This window comes from Apteryx mantelli, chromosome 14 (assembly GCF_036417845.1).
Source record: "Apteryx mantelli isolate bAptMan1 chromosome 14, bAptMan1.hap1, whole genome shotgun sequence".
Classification (NCBI taxonomy): domain Eukaryota; kingdom Metazoa; phylum Chordata; class Aves; order Apterygiformes; family Apterygidae; genus Apteryx; species Apteryx mantelli.
In genome coordinates, this window is record NC_089991.1 from 14,198,186 (window position 1) to 14,221,012 (window position 22,827).

Genomic DNA, 22,827 nt, shown 5'->3' on the forward strand with positions numbered 1-22,827 from the left:
GGCTTCAGCGGCTTCAGACCTACCCAGCCCCAGCAGTTACCAACCTACAGCAGAACTCAGGGTGCAAACTCCTTCACAGCATCCAGCTCCTGACCGAGCCAAAGAGGCTGAGGCTCAGATACACACTCCTTTCCGCCACCTGCACCCAGAGCAGCATTCACCAGAGCTCAGCTGTTACAAGCCCCAAGTTCATGGCATGGTTTTCCCCCTAAAACATATCAGTGGTCCATTTCCTCTTTTTTGGTTACTAGCATACCAAGGCTGTGTATAAAAATGATGGAAAATGATTATGATTTTTTAGATTAGTTGATCAAACTGGGGGGGGGGGGAAGCCTTTCAAGAACAATATTAGCTATAGGTCACAACATTTTTTTGTTTTTAAAGGACAAAACCTGTGCTAGCCTAAGGAAATAATAGAAGACAGGTATTACAGTTACTCAACCACTGATCTCAGTATTACCACTTTCTCAAACTCCTATCCACTCCATGAAAGATTTTGTACAGTTTCTTTAAAACCAAAAGTGTGCCCTTCCTCTCTCACCTCCGCTTTTTTTCTTTAAACTTCCAGACTTTTCTTGTGGGTAATTTATTAAGAAGTTTAACACTTGATGGTCAAGTAGCTCAAAACTTACCTTCCCAAACTCTGCTGAAGCATCCTGTGGAGGAGTTTCACAATGTCCTACTGTAAATTCTGACACTTTGGACATCAAAGAAAGAACCTCATAAGTATACTTAAGATTCCTTTCTGTGGAGTATTAGTAGCAAATCACAGAAAGTGAACCAAAAGGTCTTAGGCAGCAGCAATTATGATTATTTTCCCTCAACATACTTGCACTCTGGATTTTTAAATAGTATTTCCAGTCCCTGCCCTCCCCCCACAAAGAAACCAAAACCTCCAACCAAACAAGAAAACTACACCACAGAACCCACTGTACATCCTTACAAAGTAGGCAGAAAAAGCATAAAACTTGTCCAAGCAGAAAAAGTTGTAGACCTTCCTCAGAGCAGAAAGAGAAGAGCAGCCCAGGGACCCTTTTCTCTCTCTGCAGGTTTCTGTAAATTCGGATAATCCAATTCTTGTCACTTCAGCCGGCCTCGGTTTAGCACTCATAAACAAAGAACAGTTGCAAGCAATCTAGTCAAATACTTCCAAAAAGCAGGCTGAAGAGTGAAATAGTTTATTAAAAAGGTACTTCTTGGAGACTGACAAAACAAAAGCAAAGTTTCCCCCACCTTTTTATACCCTATCAATTGGGCTCTCAGTTATTTCCCCCCACCCTGTCGAATCAGGGAGACCTGCTTCAACCAGAAGGCATGAGAACAAAACAGCCCGATCGCACAGACCTGGTAACAATTAAATCACCTCACATAATTAATTGCTGCATGTCTGTAAGGAAGACAGAGGAAGCAGAATGTGCAGAGTGTTATTTTTGTGAGCAGTAACTTCGGCAACTTAAAAACTGGGCCAGGTACAGCTGGTCAGTCTTTGCTGGGGGCTCTTTCATCTTACCCAACTAATTGCATTTAGAGTTTCTTTAAAGCTGGCAGTCTACCTAAAGAAATGCAGAAACTCAATGGACAGCCCTAGCTCTACCTGCTCTCAGTACACTCGTTCATCAGCAAGTGCCCGGATTATTTTGCTTATTGCAAGACATTTCCCCGGGGTTTTCTACCCCATAGGTAAATGACATATTAGCTTCTAGCAAAGCAATGACAAGCCATGTCTGCACATCTTTCAGCTTTCCTACGGTCTGTCAGGGAACAAGATCCAACTGTTAACTCAAATCTCAGCATTCATCTCCCTGAAAACAAGCAAGGCTATTTCTCCAGCCTCTGAGATATGCTGATTTTATGCAGGGCAACATCAGCATCCTCTTGACATTTAATGCACTGAGTCATCAACAACTCGGTTAATTAAAGTTACTGAAAAGTAACAGGCAGGCATTTTTAGCAGCACTTTTTACAGGTTTGCTTTTGAACAAGTCTCGATTAAAGTGCAGAGAGCAAGGGAAAGAGCGCCAAGCAAACCTGCTCCCTTGAGAGAGCTGCTGAAGGTGAGGTTTCCGACACCAATCGGAAAACCTCAGCCCGGGCATTTTAAAAGCCTTTCGTACTACATAGTGATGTCCGGGCATTTCTGCGGAGGAGGAAAGCGTGCAGGGGGGGAGCGAAAGCGGGGAGGGAAAGGAACAAAGTGCGACCCAACCTTCGTCCTCAAGGTCTGGTGGATGTCTGCTGCCAGCTCCCCTTTCCACCACTGCTCCTCCATCCTTTTTCTTCCCATCCAGACAAAGGTCCGGCAGAGAGACGGGGCCGCTCTGCGGGGAGGGGAAGGAACCGCACAAGTGACCCGAAACCCTGCGGCTGTTGCCGGCGGCAGCCGCCGCCGCCCCGCACTCCCCTCCCTGCTCACCGACTTTATATATATAAATACATATATATATATTTACCTTTAAGGCTCTGAAGAACGCCCCCTCCGCGGCCGCCCCGCTCCCCCCGCAGCCTTGGGGCTGCCGCCCCGTCCCGGCGCGCCGGCCCGGGCAGCGCCCGCTCCCCAGGGGCCGCGCAGAGCCGCGCCGCCGCCGCCGCCCGCCGCGCATGGAAGCCGCGGGGAAGCGCCGCAGCCCCCGGCAGCCCCCGGCAGCCCCCGGCCGGCCCCGCCGCGCTCCCCGCCGCGCGCTCTTGTCAGCCGCGAACTCGCCCGACTCGCGACAGCGGCAGCACAGGGGCCCGGCGGGGGAGGCAGGGAGAGAGGGCGGGCGGCGAGCGCGGCCCCGGCGCCCCGCGGCTGCGGCCCCCTGCGCGCTGCCGCCGCCTCCGCGGCCGAGAACTGACCGCACAGGAACCGCCCCCCCCCCCCCAAAAAAAGCCCTCAAACTCGTGGCAGGGAGCTGCATCCTTTGTCACCGCAGCTGCGGCGCGAGACCCTTCGGGGGCAGCGGGCAGCGCCCCGCGCTGGGTCCGAAACGCCGGGTTACGGCTCGCTCGGAGAGCGGAGGGCGAGGGCAGCGGAGGGGGGCGGAAAAGCAGTGCTAGAGACGTGACAAATCCCCTGCTGAGCCGCGAGCTGCGGTTCGCTTGGCTCTGCTGTGTTTGGTTTGCTCCCTAGCCGGACTGCAGAGTGCAATGCAAACAAAACTGGCCGCCTGAGGCGGTGGAATATCAAGTTTTTCCCAGTAATAAAGATTATGGATACTCAGTAACTATCCACAGTATTAACAGAAGAGAGGAACTTTGAACTTGTTTTATGGTTCCCAGTACAGGATGCCTTGTCTTTAGCTGCCAGCTGCTTGTGGATAGAAACGTTAACCCATGTCCGGCTGCCTGCGAGCTGCTCGGACCGGGCCCCTGGGAGCAGGCCGCCTCGCAGCCCGCACTGCACGGCACCGGCAGGCAGCTCTGCCCTGTTCTGCCACCGAGCTGGGACACCGGGAACGCGCTTGCCTCCGGGAGCCGGCCACGTGCCCCATACTCCACACACAACCTGGGGCTGCTTCTCGTCGGGACAGAGGCACGATCACATCCTTGTTACACAGAGGTGCGCGGTGCCAGATATAAAGGGAGCCTGACACACTGCCACAGTATTTGTGAATTGGTGGTTTGCCTTTAGCCTAGCCTGGGGGAGCTGTAAAATTTCAGGCTAAATGTCAATCCTTGCTTTGCACTTGTGATCCACTCCAAGCTTCATATCAAATGAGCCCTTATCTTTATTCCCAGACTCCTGGGGTCCATATTGATAGTCTACAGGATATTTCAGTAGGTTGAATTAAAATGCTCCAACAAGTCTTTCTTAGCAATCTGCTTCAGCAATTCCAGGAGCCAAAAATCACCACACAACCTGTTTTAGAGCCAAATCTCGCTGTTGATCCATTCAGGATAAAGAACTTCCATGCAAAAATTTACCCAGGCCTGTCAGCAACTTTCCCATTTAAGGAACTACACACCATTTTTAGAATCAGTTTTAGAATTAGGGGGGGGGGTTGTTTTTTTTTTTTTTTTGCAAATTGCCAGTCATTCTGCACAGGAATCTTTAAAAGAATCTCATGAAATGCTTGTTTCTTAGTTATTTTCCAAAAGGAAAGGAACAACAAAACCCATTGTGTTTCAATCAAAATAAATATTTGTGTTCATTTTAGTGTTCTTGGGAAAATATTTTTTGGCCAACGAAGAAAATTGTTGACCAGTTCCTCTGGGGAAAACACACCCAGTTGTTTATATTCTAAGTTTGGTGGCTTGTCCCCGCTATAAAAGAGAATCAGTGAAGATGAGTGGACGCAGCCATTAGGCCTTTAGCTAAAAGCTGCCGCTAACTGTCCATCAGAAATCATTCTCCCCTTTAAGTATGTCTACTTTGCTTAATGGGATACCAGGATGCTTACTTTTTTCTTTGCTTAAATTAAGGCATGCATCTATATTGTCTTTTTGCTTAAAACTGAGCACAGGCTTCAGTTTGCTGTTGAGTAACAGCCTGAGCACTTCCTTACAAGAAATAGCAGTAATCCATTTATAATTTATACAATGATATATTCATTTTCTACAACAAACATTATATATGTATTTGCATCATCTCAATATAGTTCTCAAATTTATTAGTGTTAATATGAAAGAAAGAATAACTTCTATAACTTCCTTCAAATCAAGCTTCAATAATATGACCATGGTATGGATTTTCAGATGTTCTTTACATCCATATCATCTACTGTTTCAGAGCTCTTGTATTTTTTAATCTGAATTTTTAAAAAAATCTTGAGAGATTCCATATGAAATAGAAAACTGTTCCATATAATGTTGGTTTTAATTTTCTAGACAAAAGTCTTCTTTTTTTTTTTCCTCCAGAATATGGCCCATGTGTTTCACTTGTTCCATTTGGAAATGAGGTAAGGATGATCTACAGAAAGACTCCTTTTGTGGATCAGACTGATCTCAGGCTGCATTAATATTTTAAAAAATGGAAACAGACAAGGAAAAAGCCTGCTGCCCTAGTTAATTGAGGTAGTTCTCCTTTCTATAGCATACCTCTGTTACTAGTGCTCAAACAGAATGCCATACTGGTTTTTTTATACATATATATATATATATATATATATACACACACACAGTGTCTTTGGCATCATAAAATATTTACAGTAACAAATTAGACTTGATAAGAGCTCAGGCTTAGCCTTGAACCTTGGAATTATTTATTTTGAAAGTGGGAGTGCCAGCAAGGCCTCTTGCATAAAACAGGGACTCCAGTAACTATTCCATCTAACGACTGAATAAACGATACCCAGACATTGTATCGGTCTAAGTCTCTGGTATTACAAAAGTTGACTGCAGCTACAGTATATATTTGCCTTACAAACTGGATCATTCAAGTTATCATCATCATCAAGTTCTGATATAGCAGATAAAGTTTGAGTTAAAATATAGGTTTTATCCACATCAGAACTGTATTGATTTAGTTTTCAGGTGTTTTAAAAAAACCAGACTGAGTTAGATCAAAGTAAAATCCCATGGGGATTCCAAAAGTAAATAGCTTTGCACAGAGTTTATATTAATTTAGGGAAGTTTTATGTTAGTCTATCATCATTGATAAATCATGGTTGGGTAAAACATATGTGCAGTCAGTTAAACTTCATTGAAATAAGCCTCATTTCAAATCAATAAAATCTATGTTGAGGGATTGATTAAAGATTACATCTTTGCTATTAGTGCTACACTTCCAAGTGCTGGAATAATAACATTGCTTTTAGGCTGAGCAAAACTATCTGAAAATAGCTAAGGACAAAGACCTCAGAGTGACCAGAAAGTGGCTCAGGCAACCCGTATCTTACCCACAAGTATAACAGGATCAGACAGGGCAGAGGCTCAGCTAGGGAAGCAAGTGGTGGAAACCCAGTGCTGAGAGCAGCCACAGCAATGCCAGCAAGGAGCTGAGACTCTCCTGGCTGAGCCTAGGTGGTGGTGGGGGCGGGGGGGGAAGGGCTTTTTAGTCAAGTCTCAAGCACAATACCAGAATCTGCTGCTGACTGAGCTCCTACCAGGGAGGCTGCACGTGCCCAGAGGACCATTTGGGTCAGTTTTTCACCTCCTTGGCTGCTGAAGGTGGCATAAGGTCCTCCTGCACCCAACGAGGAGGCCAGCACAACCTGGGAACACATCACACCTACACTCCCCCTTCCCAGGTGGGCTACCTGTCTTGCTCACGTCCCAGGTGCCTCCCATTTAGCCAGGATCCCAAAGTTAGATTGGTTTAGCAAGATGTTGAGTGCTAGTTTAAGCTGTTTTGAGTATTTTCACAGTGCTTGAGCTTCCTGCTGAGGAGACAGGAGATGGTCCTCTGACCCTCTATGCCTTGCCCTACTTTCCACTGCCCTGCTTGCATGGTTCCCCCATTCACCTTGCACCAGCTTTATTGTTCATCACATGTTTTCATTACCTGATCTACTTCACTGAACCCATTTTTTTCTATAAGGTTAGTTTTCTGTCATTTTAGAGAGTTAAATCAACTCATGGAGTGATCTGGAGCTAGTAGAAAAGAAGCAGTGAGAAGGGACAGCCGGGAGCAGCAAGAGGTAAGCAGCACCTCTTCCTTATGTTGCATTGGAGTAGTGCATTTTGTGGAGTTGTGCCCCAAATCCAGGTTGTCACATCCTCTCCCAGAATGAGCACAGGTAGGGCTATGTAAGGAGGAGCAAAAAACAAGCCTAGGGGAGAAAAACTCCTTGAGCTGCATGGAGCTGTGCCCCCACTTTGCTGGTTTAGCTTGGTTAGTGCTAACATGGAGCTGGTTCATGCTGGGGAAGACCTCTGTGCTGCCCTAGCAGAAGGACCTGAGGGAGGGGAGAGAGCAGGGCTGCCCCATTCCCTGGGGGGTTCAAGTGTTCAGAGAAGTGCAGTCTGTTTTCACCTGCTGTTGGCAGAGACAAGGTGTGAGTGATTTGCTGAAAAAGGGGCAATGTTACAGGATTAGGACTGTGCTCAAGAACTGCAGTTCTTAAGCCCGTTTGGTATGAGGTGCTTTGTTAGCCTCAGCGAGTCCCTGTTGGATGTGTGTCTGTGCCAGACTAAAAAACCCCTGGCAATGCAAGGCAAGAGCAGCAACATTGCAGACATTGTTCTAGGGCTTAGAAGAATTGTACTGAAGATATTTCATGCAGATTGAGGAGTCTGTTGTATTTAAAGGCTTGAAAATAGTTGCAGCCTGCATTTTCCTCATTTTCTATCGATGCAGAACGGGTTAGGTGGGGATTTTGCTTTGCTTGCCCCTTGCTGTGGGGTGCTGCGGGCTGTGGCTCCATGGGCATGGCAGTGGCCATAAGAAGAGGCTGAGGGGGAGGCTTCTGGGTCCTTTTCTTCGTAACAGCTTGAAACATCTGAGGTTTTTGTTTGAGAAATGGCACGATGCACAAGAGCCCCTGTGAAGTTCCCCTTCAAACACGCTGTCTTTTCATTCCCGCTCCTTCCCTGGTCTAAGCACGGTGTATTCCCTTGCTCCTCTCAGCCGGTGGTTTCTGTGGAAACTAGAAACTCTGTGAACGTATCCCTCCTTATGGAGGTCTTTCATTTCTTGACCTATCAAACACCCATGGGGTATGGCCTCCTCCCAACACATTAGTTGAAAAATGCAGTGAAGAATGACAGGGTAATAATTAGATTTATAATAGTAGCAGAAAGGGTAGTGGTGGGGAAACCTCCCTTATTAATTTTTCCCCAGTAAGATGTTATGTGCTATAAGCTGAGGGGCAGGCATGGATCTGCTGGGGGTCCGTGGCACTGCTGCGGTCCTGGAGGGCTCTGCCAGGGGCTCCTGGGACCCGACAGCCGTAAACCGGGGAGTAGAGGCAGGGGTCTGGCGTGGGAAGGGTCAGGGGCCCGGGGCAGTGCTGTCCGGCTGCAATGAGCCAGTTTCCACTGCTAGAGCTGGCTTGTTTCGAGGGTGGAAGTGGCTCTGGGCGGTGGGAAGGGAAGGCACATGGGGCTGCTGCCGTCGGGAAGCAGGGCAGCGGGGGCCGTGCTGAGAGCTGCAGCAGCCCCCAGCAAAGTTGTGGCAGGCCTGTGACAACTGGCATCGTTAGGGATGTGATGTTAATTAGCAAGGCAGTTGACTAAGCAGCATGTGGTGCATTGACAAAACCTGGAAGAAGGGAAAAACAGATTTTTCTTGTCTTAGCACTGGGTGTTAACTGACATAACTAAGGATGCACTAATCTGGGGTGCGGTGGAAACCGTGGTGACTGGTAAATGCTCCCTTAGGCACCTCCTGTGGAAACGTGGGTCCTCCTTTATGCAGTGTCCCTGAAGACAAGAGGTGATAAAGGTTCAAAGGTACCAGTGCCAGCAGTCTGGGTGTGTGAGGAAGCCCGGCAGCGTGCCGCCTGGGCAGCACTTGGGGTGGCGCGGGGCCGGCTGCTTTGCTCCAGCACCAGCACTTCCTTTCCAGCTATGACATTGCACATGCTATTTTTCCACAGTGAAGATTTTTTTTCCCCCCATGTTTATTCCATTCATTGTTAGGGTTGAACTGCATATAACAGACACATACAAAACTAACCTCAGGGTGCTTTTATGAAGAATGTCCCTTAATGGGGGGGGAGGTCTTTAGGAGGCTGCGTTAGAGGTGGTGAGCCATGGCCAGGTGGTGGTCTGTTAAGAAACACCAGAGGAACCGGCTGGGACAGGAAAGATCCTTAGGGAGGCAAAAGCTGAACTAAATAATGAATGTGGGTGCACCTGGCTTTCCTTGCATCCCTGCTGCTGGTGTGTTAACACGCAGGAGGGACCTCATGCCAGGACTCGGAGCAGAAGGCAGCAAAGGGCAGCTCTGACGCTCACGGCTGGGACCAGCCGTTTGCACCGAGGGTGGAAGCGGCACTTGCTCAGGACAGCATGGCTGCAAAAGCCAGAGCCTGGTAGAGTTGCGCTCTGGTTTGGTGTTCTTCCAGAAATGTCATATTCCTGGAATAAAGAGATTCCGTGCAAATCTCCATCTTCAGTTTAAAAAATTAGCCTGCTTGGCTGGAGGAAAAAGTGAGCACAAAATGAATGCAGCCTGAAGATGCAGGAGCAAGCCAGAATGCGTAATTCTCCTGGGTCTGAGCCAGTCATTTGGTTTTGGGGCCTGGGGAAGGGATTTCTCTTGCTCCCCCCCCCCCTTCTTTTTTTTGAGTTTGGCTTTTAATGTTTGGCCCTGCAGTGACCCAGTATACTTCTTACCTTGCCCACTGCCTTTTCCCTCCCCCACCTCCTGGGTGAGGAAGGAGGAAGCCCACAGTTTCTTGAAATGATTCTTTTTGCAGGATCAAGCTATGCAGAGACACTTTGGTCACCATGCAAATTACCTTGTTTGTTCTTAAGGCATCATGAGAGGAAATTCGTCTTCAGAGGAACACATGCAAAAGCAACCCACATGTATCACCTCAGACATTCATGCCTCGTTCAGAGAAATACTTACATGATGCACAGTATCTTTTGGTCCAAGGGGAGGTTTAATCCTCCGTGAAGAAACAGTCCCTCTCCCTTTTGCTGGCTCCACCCTGTTTGGTTTCTGAGTTTTCACTTCCTTCTGGTAACTGAGTTGTTGACTGGCAGCAGACCCTCGGGCTGGGACTTGACTCGAGCTGTGTGCCGTACAGTGGCTAGCACAGTGACCTGGCACGGCGCCTGGGGCTGCTGCTCCTTGAGGAAGGACCTCACGGCCCCAAGCTGAAAGCAAACCCTAGAGTAGCGAGCACTCAGCAGGGGTCAGCATTTCTGATGATTTGTGTTTTGGTATTCCAGACTTAAAGACTAATTTTCAGGTTTGCCATTTCACTAGACCAAAAAAGATGCTTTGCCAGACAGGTAACTTCCCACAGCTTCTCATCTGGGGAAACCAGCTCGAGTCCCTTGGAGAGGACCGACCTGTGGAGGAAACGCTCCCTGCTAGGGCCCCTCTGCTGGGTAGCAGGAGGGCTGCAAAGTTCATGGTGGAGCTGAGCTGACCAAACTGCTCACCGTGCTTCCCCTCAGCCCTCTGCTTCTCACTGTTGTTTCTAGTACTGCTCTCCGGCTTCTCCCAGCTCTGGCACCTGCTTTGCTGAGTGGATTCTGCTCACAGAATTAGCAGAAAACTAACCTGAGTCCAAACCAAAAAAATTGAATCAATTTTTGGGGGGGTTAGGTAATGAGTTGAATTGAGAGGAAGGGTCTGAGGATGGGAGCAAGGTCTCTCCCTTTTGGTAGCAGTGGTCCATGAGTGCTGCTGGATTAATTAAAGCAGTTTCATGTGACTTCCCTTGTGGGTATAGCACAGCTGGGTGGTGTTGCAGCGAGGCAATCCTGCCTGTCCTCCCCGTACCTCCTGCTGCCTCCCTGGGGCTGCCCCCAGCATTGCTCTGCTGCGGGGAGCAAAGTGGTTTTGTCCCAGGAGGGCTCACGGCTGTCACGGCACTGTGGGAGTGCGCGGCTGGGAGTCGAGGAAGAAAGGTGATGGCCTGAACTGCTGCTCCCTCTGGGAAGCTGCTTGTGAAATGCAACCTAGGACAGCTCACATGAAAGAGGCTTGGAAAGCAAAAGAGATTATCTGAGCAGCCACTGTCAAGGAAAGGACACCTGCCCTTTAGGTCAGCAGCTTCATTGCAACAAACGAATCATGTTCTTCCACCTTGCAAATATTCCTGCACAGAGAACAGAAAATGCTGTGCACTTTGCTTACCTGGCTGGGAGGAAATGTTCCTGTTCTACCTGGTCCTACAAAATCCACCATTAAAACCAAGTGTCTTTGAAAAATGCAAGACAGTTTAGAAATACCTTCTGAGAAAATACTTTACAAATAGCAAGACCATTCCAGTAGTATTTTAGTTCAGTTTTATTTTATAAAATGTATTTGAAATGATTTTGCAGGTTACAACACAATTACTATAGTTCACAAAAATCATGCAAACATTTTGACTTGTAAAATGTAAAAAAATTCTTATTTGTTCATAAGGAATCTCCCTTCAATGTCTAAATATGAGGCTTAGAAGAACTGGAACTTCATATGAGTTTTCATATGGAGATGAGAAATGGCTGTGGAATTGACTGTGGAAACCAAGACAACACATCTGATAACAAGGAAGAGAGGCTTCTCCCATCTGGCTACTGAGACAGAGACCTCTGTATCACAGTGTGTGTTTGGGCATCCTGGAGCAAGGCAGCCAGATTTGGCAGCTTTATAGCAGGAGAATTTCCTTTGATATTGTAATAATGAACCATTTTGCAGCATGCCCCTGTTTTAGCTGATACAGGGGAAAAAAATACTCAATACCTCAGCTTTTGACTTTTCTGTTTTTTCATACAACATAAATATTGTTAATTTCTGGAGCATCTGTAATATTTGTTTTGGGGGGGTGAGGGGGAAGAGCCTATCATCAGTAAGATAGGGTCTATTTGTAGTATTAAGCCCTTGAAGAGCATCTCAACAGCACCACAAGTATCTCCTTACAGCAAAAGCTGGCAGGGATGAAGGGAACGTGGAATTAAGAAACTTTTTTCTGGAGTAAAGGTTCATGTTCTCAAATGAGTCTTATCTGCAGTGTTCACACTCTGATCTGGATCCGAGTCCTGCAGGTATTTGGCTTGCACAGTCCAGGCCACGCTCTGGTCACAGCTTTACCAGTGCCTGCCTGAAAGCAAATGCAGTACTCCAGGGCAATCGACCCACGGTCATTGATATTGAGGACGAAATCTGAGAAATGGTGGTAGTGCTCAGTAGAACAGCTTGCATCCTACAAACTTTACCTTTAGCCTTAAAAAAAGATGAGATCATTCCTTTGTGTCATTTCCCATTTAGACTGGACACCTTTGCTTATTAGTAGTGCTTTAATAAGGCTGAGTTATGGTTACTTCTATAATGTTAGCTGACAACTTCCTGACTTCTAAGTAGCTGGGGAAGCTTAACTTTGTGTTAATACGGATTATTATTATTGGAGAGGTAGGGGCACCGATACAGTCTGCGACGTCAATGACCCTTCCAAATAGGCTTTCAGGAAATGGATTTTTGTCTGCATGCTTTATAAGAATAAAATAATCAAAACATTCTGCACCAGTGTTAAAGTTGCATGTCCATGGCACGTTTGAATGGCCATGGAAAAACATGAGGCGCCTCGGAGATTTAGAGACTCATAAGGCTACTTTAAAGCCAGTCCTAATTGATCCTAGCACCCTGTGGAATATGTGATGACATCAAGTAAATATCCAAATAGCCAATACAGGCTGTTAGCTCCAAGAATGTGGAATCGTGATAATCCCACTCATGTCTGTGTACAGGCTATGCCTTGCTAGAATGAGCTCTCGTATGCATTTCCTACTTTCCGCCCACAGGATAGTCTCTCATCCTATATTTCATTGAGATAATCTTGATCAGGGTATATCAGGAAGCCAGTAAATAAGCTGTCTGTCCAGTAAGGATCATAAAAGAGCCCATTTTGTTCCGAGTAAAAGATCTGCAGCCATACCTCATCCTCCTGCTTCAGAGAAAGAATAGTTGATCCTGAGGCAACGTCATGGTTACCGGTGTTGGCATCAAAGGTCTTGATTCGGTACTGCCCGTTGTGGACCAAGCCAATGGCCAGATGTTTGTTGGCCAAAGTGATATCATAAGTGAAGTAGTAAATACCGGGAATGCTGCATATAAATTTCCCACTGGAAGCATTGTAATGTCCTCCCTCATTCATCAGGATCCTGTCAAATTTGATGGGCAGCCTTTCCCTTGGGTAACTTTTTGAGACAGCCACAGAGAAGGCGGATTTGGCTGCTCTGGCATTGCAGGTGCAGGGTCCTGGCATCCCCGTCTCACCCTTGTTCCCTTTGGGCCCTTTCTTTCCTGGTGCTCCATTTTTTCCGGGATTACCCTTTAAACCCTTTGGCCCTCGTGGGCCTGCCTTGCCAACAGCTCCTGCTTTCCCCTTCTGTCCTGGTTTGCCTGGGTTTCCTGTTCTGCCTTGTGGGCCTAGAAGACAAAGGACACTGTAAACTTTTTCAGAGAAAGACATGATATAGTGAGTGGAAAGTTGTATCATAGCAGTTTATTTTCATGTGGGAGGAAAACATCTCTGGTGAGACGCCTATGAAATACCACCTGGGGCTGGAAGTATGTCAGGACTGGTTGACCATGTTGCATAGAGAGGAAGCATTATAACAACGGGGATCTGGAGCAGGATAGCCTACCCCTTCTAAGGACTAAGAGGCCAGTTTAATTGTTTGACTCGGCTAAGAAAGGAGTAATTAGTTATGAAGTTAGCTACGAGCAGGCTCTAAACCTTTGGATTTTGAAGGAGTGGGATGGATTTGGAAAGCTTTTGGAAACTGTAGCCTAGAGCAGACAGGATTTTTAATCTCCTGTCTAATTTTTACATTTAACATAATTATCTGTTATAATCTATTGTAAGAGAAGATTCCAGGTGTGGTAAAAGGCCCTTCCTAGCTGGGAGATGGGCCAGATGTAAACTGGGACACATTCATTGCAAAGATGGCCTTGAGATGGGAATCAAGTTGGGTGCTGTCCCAGTGATGCTGCAACTGCTGATAAGCATCAGTTGTGCTAGAGTCTGATACAAAAGAAATTAATGAGGACTTATCCTGCTTCTCAACCTGCTGTAGCAAGATTAGATTTAAATGCAGCTGTGGGTGGAAACCTGTTCTCCAGATTCCCTTTTGGAGGGTGAAACAAGAGAAGATGCAGCATTTGCATGCTGGTATTACGCTGAACCAGGAGTGCACTCTAGTGTGGCAATGGGAAATCACTTTTTTTTTTTTTTTTTAACTATAATTGGTTCTGATGCTTAGAATAAGCATTTATCTAAGTGAGAGAGCCCCACCTCAGTATTAGAAAAAGGTGTGTGTGGGGGAGAAGTGTTGATGTATCTTTTTAGATTGAACATGGTCAGCGGAGTGCTTGTTACCCTGTTAGAGCACTCTAGAAAGTCCCTGCTTCCCTCACGCCAACGGGAGGGTGGCTGCAGCTCAGGCGCACTCCCATGGCCTGTGTCCCTGCAAATGGGGCCATACTGCTGGAGGCACCTCTGGCTCCTATGCAGAGGGATGGGGTTGGTCACCACCATTTCAGGGTGACCGAGTGGCTCCTGGCCAAGAGGCTCTTGGGCCCTCCAACAGGGCTGCAAGTGCTCAGCAAAATGACATTGCTGGTTTGGGAATATCGAGTACTTTTTTTTTTTCCTTCTGACTTTATTTCCCTGGAGGCCCTGAATCAAAGACCAATGCTGTCTCTTCTGGAGGTGTATGCCAGAATAGGGAAAATCTCACTCTGGGGGAAAAAGGACAAATAACAAAATCAAGACAATAGGAATTGTGTATGGCATTAAGACTCCATCCACAAATAATACTTTTTAACAGTTTTTGGCACAGCATTTGGAATGATGTTTGAAATATTTTCCTTTCAGTTACTACTTTAAATTAATTAGACCTTCAAGAATTTGACTCTATGCAAACATAAAAGGTCCCGTCCACTGCTCTGACCGGCTGTGATTGAGCTAAGTGGAGGTGCCCAGATGCAATGGGTGAGTCTGAAACCCACTGGCAGGAGCTGATGAGCGGGAGATGTTGGAAAGAGGGGAGCAAGTCTCTGGTCTGTCCTGGGACTCAGATTTGGGATGATGGCTTGCATATAGGCTTGGTGTTAACCGGACTGTCACACTATTACTTTTATATTTTACTCACGTGTTCTTCCAAGAAGCACTTTCCTCTTACCTTCATCACCATGCTCTCCCTTGTCCCCGTCCTTGCCGTCTTTGCCATCTTTGCCAGGGAAGCCCATTCTGCCGACTGTCCCCGGAGAGCCAGGGGCTCCGGGGGGACCTGGGGGACCGGGAGGCCCTGGCACACTGCACGCCAGCTGCTGGGGGCCTTCCTGCAGCCCTCCCTTGACAGAGCCACTGAGGATGTGGTTTGCCACACAGGGCACAGTCCAGAGGAGAAGGACAGCAGAGATCATGGTGCAGCCTGTAAAAATGAAATGGGGGCTTTACTGGTACTTGCAGTAGCTGGCATGCATGTGTGCAGCAGTATTCCCTCCGCTGTGGACTGAATGCTGCGGACTTTCATGAAAATGGGAACTAATTAGGCCTTTTGGGGGGGCAGGATAGGGGAGCTGTTTTGGCATGACATAAATCAAGGAATTTAGCTCATGTAGTTTTTCAGGTCTGAGCAATATTTCTGTTTTACAAACTTGCTCTTCCCTTAACAAGTGTCTGTGGCCATCCCTTCTTTGTTTTGTTTTTTTTTCCTCTCTTTCTCACAGAAATGCACCTGGCAGCTCCTTCTCTTATCCAAAGTCAGTCTGTCTGGGGCTATTTGGTCTCCCAACCAGCAATGAGGGGTGAGGGTGCGGGGAGAGACAAAAAAGGCCCTTGTCTATCAGCCTGTTCTCCTCTTTCCTAGCCCCACATCCCTCCTGTGACTGCCTTCCCACCCTTACCACTGACCTCCTTGTCCTGCCCTCTCCCTCGCCTCCTTTTCCCCGTAAAAGCTGAACACCTAGTAGGGGTGACAGAGGGACGAGGAGAAGAGCTGCTCCAGGCTAGCAGAGCCCCAGCCTGCACTGCCATCGTCTTTAAAAACAGCCTGATGTAAAGCCAAGGAGACAGAAGCCTGAAGCTCCCTGGGCAGGGCACCAGGTGAAGCAGCTCTGGGGATGTCTGAGGCAGAAGAACTATATGGGGAGGAAGGAGAAAGGGTTTTGGTGTAAACTTATAACACCTGCGTGGCTACTGGATCACTGGGGTTTCTTGCAGAATCCAAGCACAAAACCAGCAGGTTAATACAAGGCTGAAATTAAAAAGTGGGCTTGGGGAGGCTTTGTGCCAAGTTCCCAGTTGAGCCAGCCTTGATGTGTTTTGCCCAAGTATGAATTCAGGCTGTTCGCTAGGTGAGGATATCTGTCTGGCCTTCCTGTTCCCTATCACAGCTCCATCGCGGCTCAGCTGCAGGCCGCTTCGCAGCTGAATCGCCTGCAAAGTCTCTTGCGCCACGGCTAGGCTGCACCGTGTCCTTGCATGGAGACCACGACCATCCTTGGGTGCTCTCCTCCCCTCCCCTCCCCTCTCTCCCCCCTCCCGGATCCTCCAGCCTGCCTTGCCTCCCCTGATGCCTCCTTCACCAATGGTTTTCTACCCTCTCACCGTGCGGACCTGTCTTTCTCTCCTGTGGCGGTAGCTGAGCCTTCACGTTTTGTTACTAATGCTCAACCTGGAAATACAGATAACTGGTAAAAACAAACAAACAAAAAACAGTTGTTGTATGTCTCCCACCTTTGTAAAGTAAGCCATTGCTTTAAATGTAACCAACGGTGGTAAACGGTGTTTACCAATGGTTTTCTTGGAGCGTCTCAGGCTCTGTCTCCCTTCCCAGAGGGAATCTCAGCTTCCTGGTGTCACCGAAATTGCGATTTCGGTGACACTGGGCTTGTCTGACTGCACTGCTGTGCAGGGAGGCAGTGCCCTGGTAGGATATCATTTCTGGAAAATGCCTATTCCCACATAACTGCTAGTGAAACAGAGCAGTTACTATACAATAAAATCTCCCTCTGGATGTCTGCGCGTGGGGCTGTTTGCGAATAGTTACACTGCACATGCAAGTGCTGAGTAATCCTCTTTGCGATATCTTGAAATAGTGCTCAGATGCACCAGCAGCTTAGAGAAGGTGCTCAGACTCAGGCTGATTCACAGCTAATTCACAAGAGGTCATCCCTGTGCGCAACCCACCCGAATATCTGAAAGAAGAGTTTAAAGAAGAGTTTGGGTTCTGCACACAGTGAGGGATATAGTAAAAAGTTTCCCTATGGTGTCAGTTTTTGTCTATCCATGGGCCGTAACCCTCCCCAGAACTGAAGGCCTCCTCATGCGTAAGCTGGTGCCTGAACTGAAGATTTTCTTCTTCCCTTTGCTGTTAGTCAGGGAGGTGTTACGATCACAGGCTCCCCAGTAGTGATGGCACAGACACCTTATTCTTTAAATAGAACCAAACTCTCTTGTTTTGGGTGCTAACCACAGGCAGAGGGAAGGTGCTAATGGACTATTGTCTGGTTGTATGACTGTGGAAGCAAGCTGGTAGGGGGAGGGAAAGGGATCCCTTGGCCTGGATTTCTTTCTTTCAGCTTCTATGTCTGCAGTAGCCTTGGAGAAATAGGATACAAAGCATAAAACTGCCCCATACAAACTTGTGGATGTTTCATTTTTAGCTTGGTAGCTCATTGATTAGGAGAGATGAAGTTAAAGACAAAGAAATTAAGAGTTTTTGTTTATTTGTTTTTACGGGATTAGTCATGTATCACTTTGATACAACTCCTATCCACGGGGGTAAGAGGTGCTCACTCTTAATTCACGGAAAAGACTAGTGTGAAACATTTTTTTTCCCATATTACAGCTACCCTTGGCTGTAGGGGTTAAATATTTTGCAAGAGTCTTCTGCTTGCTTGGGCTTTCTTATCATATCCTTAAATCCTGCAACTAAATACTCTAAATATGTAATACAAGCAGGGATGAAAAAGTAAGCAAACTGTCTTTCAGATATTTTTTTCATGCTTTGGTGCTCAAACAAATTTGGAGTAGTTTAACACAGATGCAGTAGAAACATAAGCTGCGATATCCCAGACCTTTTAATCTGTCATAGGTCTTCTGTTTGGGCAAGGAAAGATATTGATATATTGATATTAAGTCAAATAATGGGAGCTTTTGGCTTCTCCCCAGTAGTGTTATGCTTCGCTCTTGAACTGGAAGTGAGACATTCAAAGTATTCTATAAATTCCATGTTGGGCTTATCTCTGTCATTCTGGTATCGGCTCCTGAAGGGGATCGAAATGCACGTTACATGCTCCAAATCGAGCAGAACAATATGCTACATATTAATGTGGAATTGGGAGCCCCCCAGTTCTGCGGTATGCATAATTAGGAACATGCAGAGGAGTGGGAAATGCAAAACAGATCTCTGGGCTGGATTTGGCTGCTAAGCCATTTTGTTCTTCTGGTCTTTTTTGTTTTTCTTAAGTTTACTTGCTGCTGGTGAAAGGTGTCACTTTAATGGCCTTATGAGACTGAAACCACAAACCAGTATTAGCTAGGACAGCTGAATAAAGACTGCTCAGTGCACAGAAAGGGAAACAAAATGCTAGAATGCCTAAGGAAAGGATAGAGAATAGTTATCAACATTTTTCTTAAGCCTCTCTTAGTAACCCTTCACAATGGGGCAGAAGAGAAGTGAAAGGTGTTTGGAGGAGGGTGACACTAATAAGCTGTGGCAAGAAAAAAATTCATTGTGGAGCAAAACTTGAAAAAAGGGTGGGACTGCTTCATTTAGAGAAGAAATGAGTAAGAGGAACACAAGGCAGGGAAGGGGATTTCTTCTCTTAATATTTCTTAGGTTAAGTACTTCTATTTATCTCCAAACAACCAGTTGACATGAAGACATAAAAAGTGTCAAACAAAATACCCTGAGCTTGGGCAACTCATTACCACAGGAGGGCCCTGAGGCTGTGGTTGGTAGCACTGGACACCTGAACAGACGATAACACCCCGTTCGTTCATGTTTTTAAATGAACAAGACTTTTGGAAGTGATAATGCTCCTCAGATTTCGGGATATGAGCCAGCCTCTGTCAGAAGGAATCTGAACAGAAGTTTTCCCTGAGGGTAAAACAGCCCATAACTCTCTGCTCCCCACAGGGTTTCGTGCACCTACATCTGAACTGGTGCTGCCTCTCCTTGGGGAGAGAATACTGGAGTACATGGAGCACTTGTCTGATGTGGTTCTCAAGTCGGTGTTAATTAGAAGGCTCTACAAGAACGTTTCATGCCACATCACAGTAATGCACGTGGGATGAGAAGCACAGTCACGTTCATGAGAGAATCTATAAATAACCTTTTAAAGAAATCTCTTTAAAAGAAAACAAGCCTCATGCTGTTCCACCTTAAAAGAAAAATTGCTCCTCAATGTAGAACATATGATGAGCTCCAAAAGGCAAATTGGAAACAGATCAACATCTGCCCTCTCCTAAGTACAGGCGGTGGACCTGACAGCAAAGGTCATGCAGTGGGGTTTCATTTGAGTTCTTACGTTTCTAATGACACTTCAATTAAAATGTCTTTTGTAATTGGGTTTTGGAGACACTTCACTCATGACAAATTCCTGTTACAAATTCCTGTTCTGTGAGAATGTGCTCAGTGGGCTATAAGAGGTAACTGATGATGGTAGACTGCTTAGGGAGGGGAAGAGTCCTCCCACCCTCCTGACTGAGCACAGGGGGACCCAGGTGATGGCTGTAGTTTGTATGCGCTACTGAAGCGCAAATGTTCAGCTCCTCAGCACCCAGGGGAAAGTATGCTGCTATCAATGCACCGATTTTAACATGGGAAAAGAAGGTAGACCAGCTTGACTTAAAAAAGCTATCTCACGTCTCAAAATCCTAGTCATGGCAGGCCAGACTTCAGCCAGGGCTAGTCTAGTAAACCATGCTGGTTTGTGCTGGCCACATCCCCAGAGGAGCCCATAGCAGCACTGGTGCAGGCTACACCCAGCGACTTGCTTGAGGTTTTCGAGCGTGCTGGTGGGAGAGCTTGCGTCAGAACAGAGGTACTTCTGCCCTTTGCTTGTGGAGTGCATCTCCCTCAGCTACGGCACATCTGTGACGTGCAAGATCTCATTCATGCAGAAAGTGCTGTTACTCCCAACAACTAAAAATATTCCATCTGTCCATTGATTCACTCTGAAATGATGTCTTTTGAAATATTTATAAGCAATGGTGTTTTCTTTGTTGCTCAGTCAGAGAAAAAGGGAAGGGAAAATCTCCATAGGATTCCTAATGACACAAGCCTGTTATGCCTTCAGCACAGCCCTCGGGAGTCTCTTTACCTTCTGGTTCATGCAGCTTGGTGCATCTCATGGTGGACAGATGATGGTCAAGGACTACAGCACTAACTCTGGAGTATGAATCTTTAAAGAAAGCCCCTTTTTGCTCCCAGATGCTTGTCAGAGCTTCAGTTTATAAGCCTATGTTCTCATCAGAGCTGGGTCATACCTCTTCCAGCCTCTGGCATCCAAGAGAAGGAGAGAGGCTCTAAAATGTGCTGTAAATATCTGCGCCCTGAGGTGGAAGGATGAAACACAGACAGGCAGAGTTTGAGATGTCCATTAGCTAGGTTTTAGATACAGTGATTCCCTGGGTCCTTCAGCTGAACCTATGGGGACTGCTGATGTGGAGTTCAGGGCATTTTCTGGGATCCATGCAATCTGGAAAACAGTGTAGTGGATCACTATGGGATAATTTAGGGAAATCTTTGTCAGGAAGCAAAGTAGAAAGATGATTTTGCCAAAAAGTCATCACTCCTGAATAGAGCATCTCTGATTTGCAAATGTGTTACAAACATGAGTGTTCACTGGATTCTCACTTCCTAATGAACTTTCTAATGAGTTTAGGGGCCTTCGCTATAGTTACATAATGAAATGTAACGAATGCTTCCATTAAAGTAATCATGTCTCTGAAAATGGGGATGTTCTCTGACTCTGTTCCAGTGCTCCTCTTGCCTTTACGTGGCAACCTCTTTCTATTTTAGAGCATTTTGTTTTCTTCCTTATTGCTTTGCTGGGTCCTTTGCTTCCTGATGGATCTCTGAAGCCTTCCACAGAATGTGCCGCTTGCCCTGGCTCTCCCTGCCGCAGGAGATCTGGGAGAGGGGAGTAGAGGTGTGGCTTTCCTTAGGGTCTAGAAATAGTGGGAATGGGTGGACTGTCTGTCTCTCCCCCCAAATGCCATAATAAAACTGTTTTTAAACAGTCACTTGTGCATTCATCAGGATTTGAACTCAGCTTCTCTGTGCTGAAACCTTAGTATCCCATGAGCTTCCTTATCATGTGAGGCACCTGCATGACAGGACTGTAGATCCATGCTCTCTTACAGCTTTTCCGTACATGTCTCCTTGTCACCAGAGCTGTAGTGCGTCATTCTGACACCTGGCACCCACGATCCCTCGGAGCTGCATCCCCATGGGGCTCCTTGCAACAACCACTCCTGACCAGCTGATTGCAGCTGGCAGAGGCAGCTGGCAGGGCTTGGGATAGGCTCGCCTCTGCCAGATGCCCTTCTCGGACAAGCTCTTGTGGGGGATGCAGCTCTTGCCATGTTCCCCCCACAGCTTTGGCTGCCACAAAATACCTGCCTTGAGTAGCCTTCCTTCTGCTTGGCTCCTACAAGCTCCTGCACTAGCCCCCTCTGTCCCAGCCCTGTTCCTGGCGACTTCCCCAATTCATTGTACAGTTAAAAGTTGGATCTATTTCTCTGAATATATACATTAAAAAGAAGGGGTTTCTGTAAGAAAAGATTTGCCCATAAGAGTGAGCCCCAGACAAGCAGGATCAACTATTTTTCCTGTTGCTCACAGGGCAGCTGGGCTGTAATCAAGTCAGAGGGAAAATCCAAAAAATGGTAGTTGCCAAACCTGATGGTTCTTTGGCAGCGCACGCTCAGACTGGACGGTGATTTTCAGCCAGGGAAGCTGCCCTGTGCAGCGTGGTGGTGGTGTGTGCCTGTGCATGGAGAGGAAATGGGGGGGGGGGGAGAAAAGCTGGGAGGGAACTTGCTGAACATGGGGAAAACAAGAGCAGGATGGTCTGTATAACCCAAATAGAGATGGCAAGATGTGACCCAGGCAGTGAACAAACTAGTGTGGCTTTCTACTCTATTTTCTTTAAGTATTTGAGGCTTTATTAAACAAAACAACTGTCTTCATGCTTCAGAATTTTACAGAGTAGCTCAAGGAGTCTTGGTTAGTCTTCAAAATAATCCGTTTCCCCATGAGCATAATTCTGACCTTGGGTGATTATTTGCAGTGTCTCTGGGGTGGAAGCAGCAAGGCAGTCTTGGGCATGCAGACCTAAACAGCGGTTTAGACAAAACAAGGTGCACTGCTGGTGTCAGCAGCGGCACAGTTAAAATGGATGCATTTAATTTTTGATATAACCCCATGAAGAAGTTATACCAGATATGAATTTGCTCTGTTATCTGTTATTGCACAAAATAATGTCAAAAGAGATCAAGGAGAGTGATATATCTTCTGTGCCTGACACTGTATCACCTTCTCAGCTTTAAGCAGCCGGGGTTGCCTGTGGCAAACCTCTCCTAGATCTGTGAATAAAATCGTGTTACAAAAGTTAGCAGTCAGTACCAGAATGAAGGGGAGAGGCTGCAGTTTAAATGGTACGAGCTGGCTGCTCCCAGCAAAAGTGTACGAGGACTGTTTCCCTGCTGGAGTATTTCTTTTAACTTAAGACTGTTGTCATTACGGATTCCTTTGCATGCACTGGAAACCTGAGTGCTCAGTGATTTAGACCTTATTTGGTAAGTTTTTCAAAGTTAAGGTTAAGAGAGGAGAGAGAAGGAAGAAAAAAAAAAAAAGGAAAAGGGAATGTACTCACCAAGACAGAACTCTTCAGTGAGATCTTGGCGTGCGCTGGAAACCTACAGAGTTTTAAGCAGATGTTCTCGCTGCAAATCACTGTCATGCAGCAGAGCACGACCCCACCCTGGTCCTGCTGCAACAGCTTCCTTCTGAGGGGGCATGCAGTTTTGACTTCTTCTATCTTTTTTGTTTATGTTTTGCTCCTTTTCGCGTGTATTCCTAGCTTCCTGCAGCAGCTCCAAGTTCTGGCTCAACTTTGCCAATGGCATATTTTTATTATTGTGTAATGGGTCTGAGCCGCTTCCTTCTGTCACGTGGCAGGGGAAGAAATTTTTACATGCATATGGCTGGAAAACTCTTGATGCTTGGGGAGCTTTTTCCTTTCTCTCCCTTACTTTGCGGTCTAGTGTGAAACACTCAGTT

At 46.7% G+C, this 22,827-nt stretch overlaps 2 protein-coding genes across 2 annotated transcripts in view; both read right to left on the reverse strand.

Annotated features, from left to right (window-relative positions):
• The window catches only part of CCNJL (cyclin J like), a 28,563-nt gene extending 26,066 nt beyond the window's left edge, over positions 1–2,497 (reverse strand). Inside the window, exons 1-2 of the mRNA XM_013953660.2 lie at positions 2,451–2,497; positions 2,207–2,318 (exon numbers count right to left, since the gene is read on the reverse strand). Of these exons, the coding sequence (XP_013809114.2) occupies positions 2,207–2,284 (78 nt within the window). The 5' untranslated portion in view covers positions 2,285–2,318; positions 2,451–2,497. The remainder of the gene's footprint in view (positions 1–2,206; positions 2,319–2,450) is intronic.
• Positions 2,498–10,813: 8,316 nt separating this feature from the next.
• On the reverse strand, positions 10,814–22,646 carry C1QTNF2 (C1q and TNF related 2). The gene is made up of 3 exons (XM_013953747.1): positions 22,421–22,646; positions 14,710–14,961; positions 10,814–12,952 (listed from the first exon to the last, which is right to left on the reverse strand). Exons 2-3 carry the CDS (start codon positions 14,951–14,953, stop codon positions 12,339–12,341), a joined length of 858 nt encoding a protein of 285 aa, XP_013809201.1. The 5' UTR covers positions 14,954–14,961; positions 22,421–22,646; the 3' UTR covers positions 10,814–12,338.
• Positions 22,647–22,827: the final 181 nt, after the last annotated feature.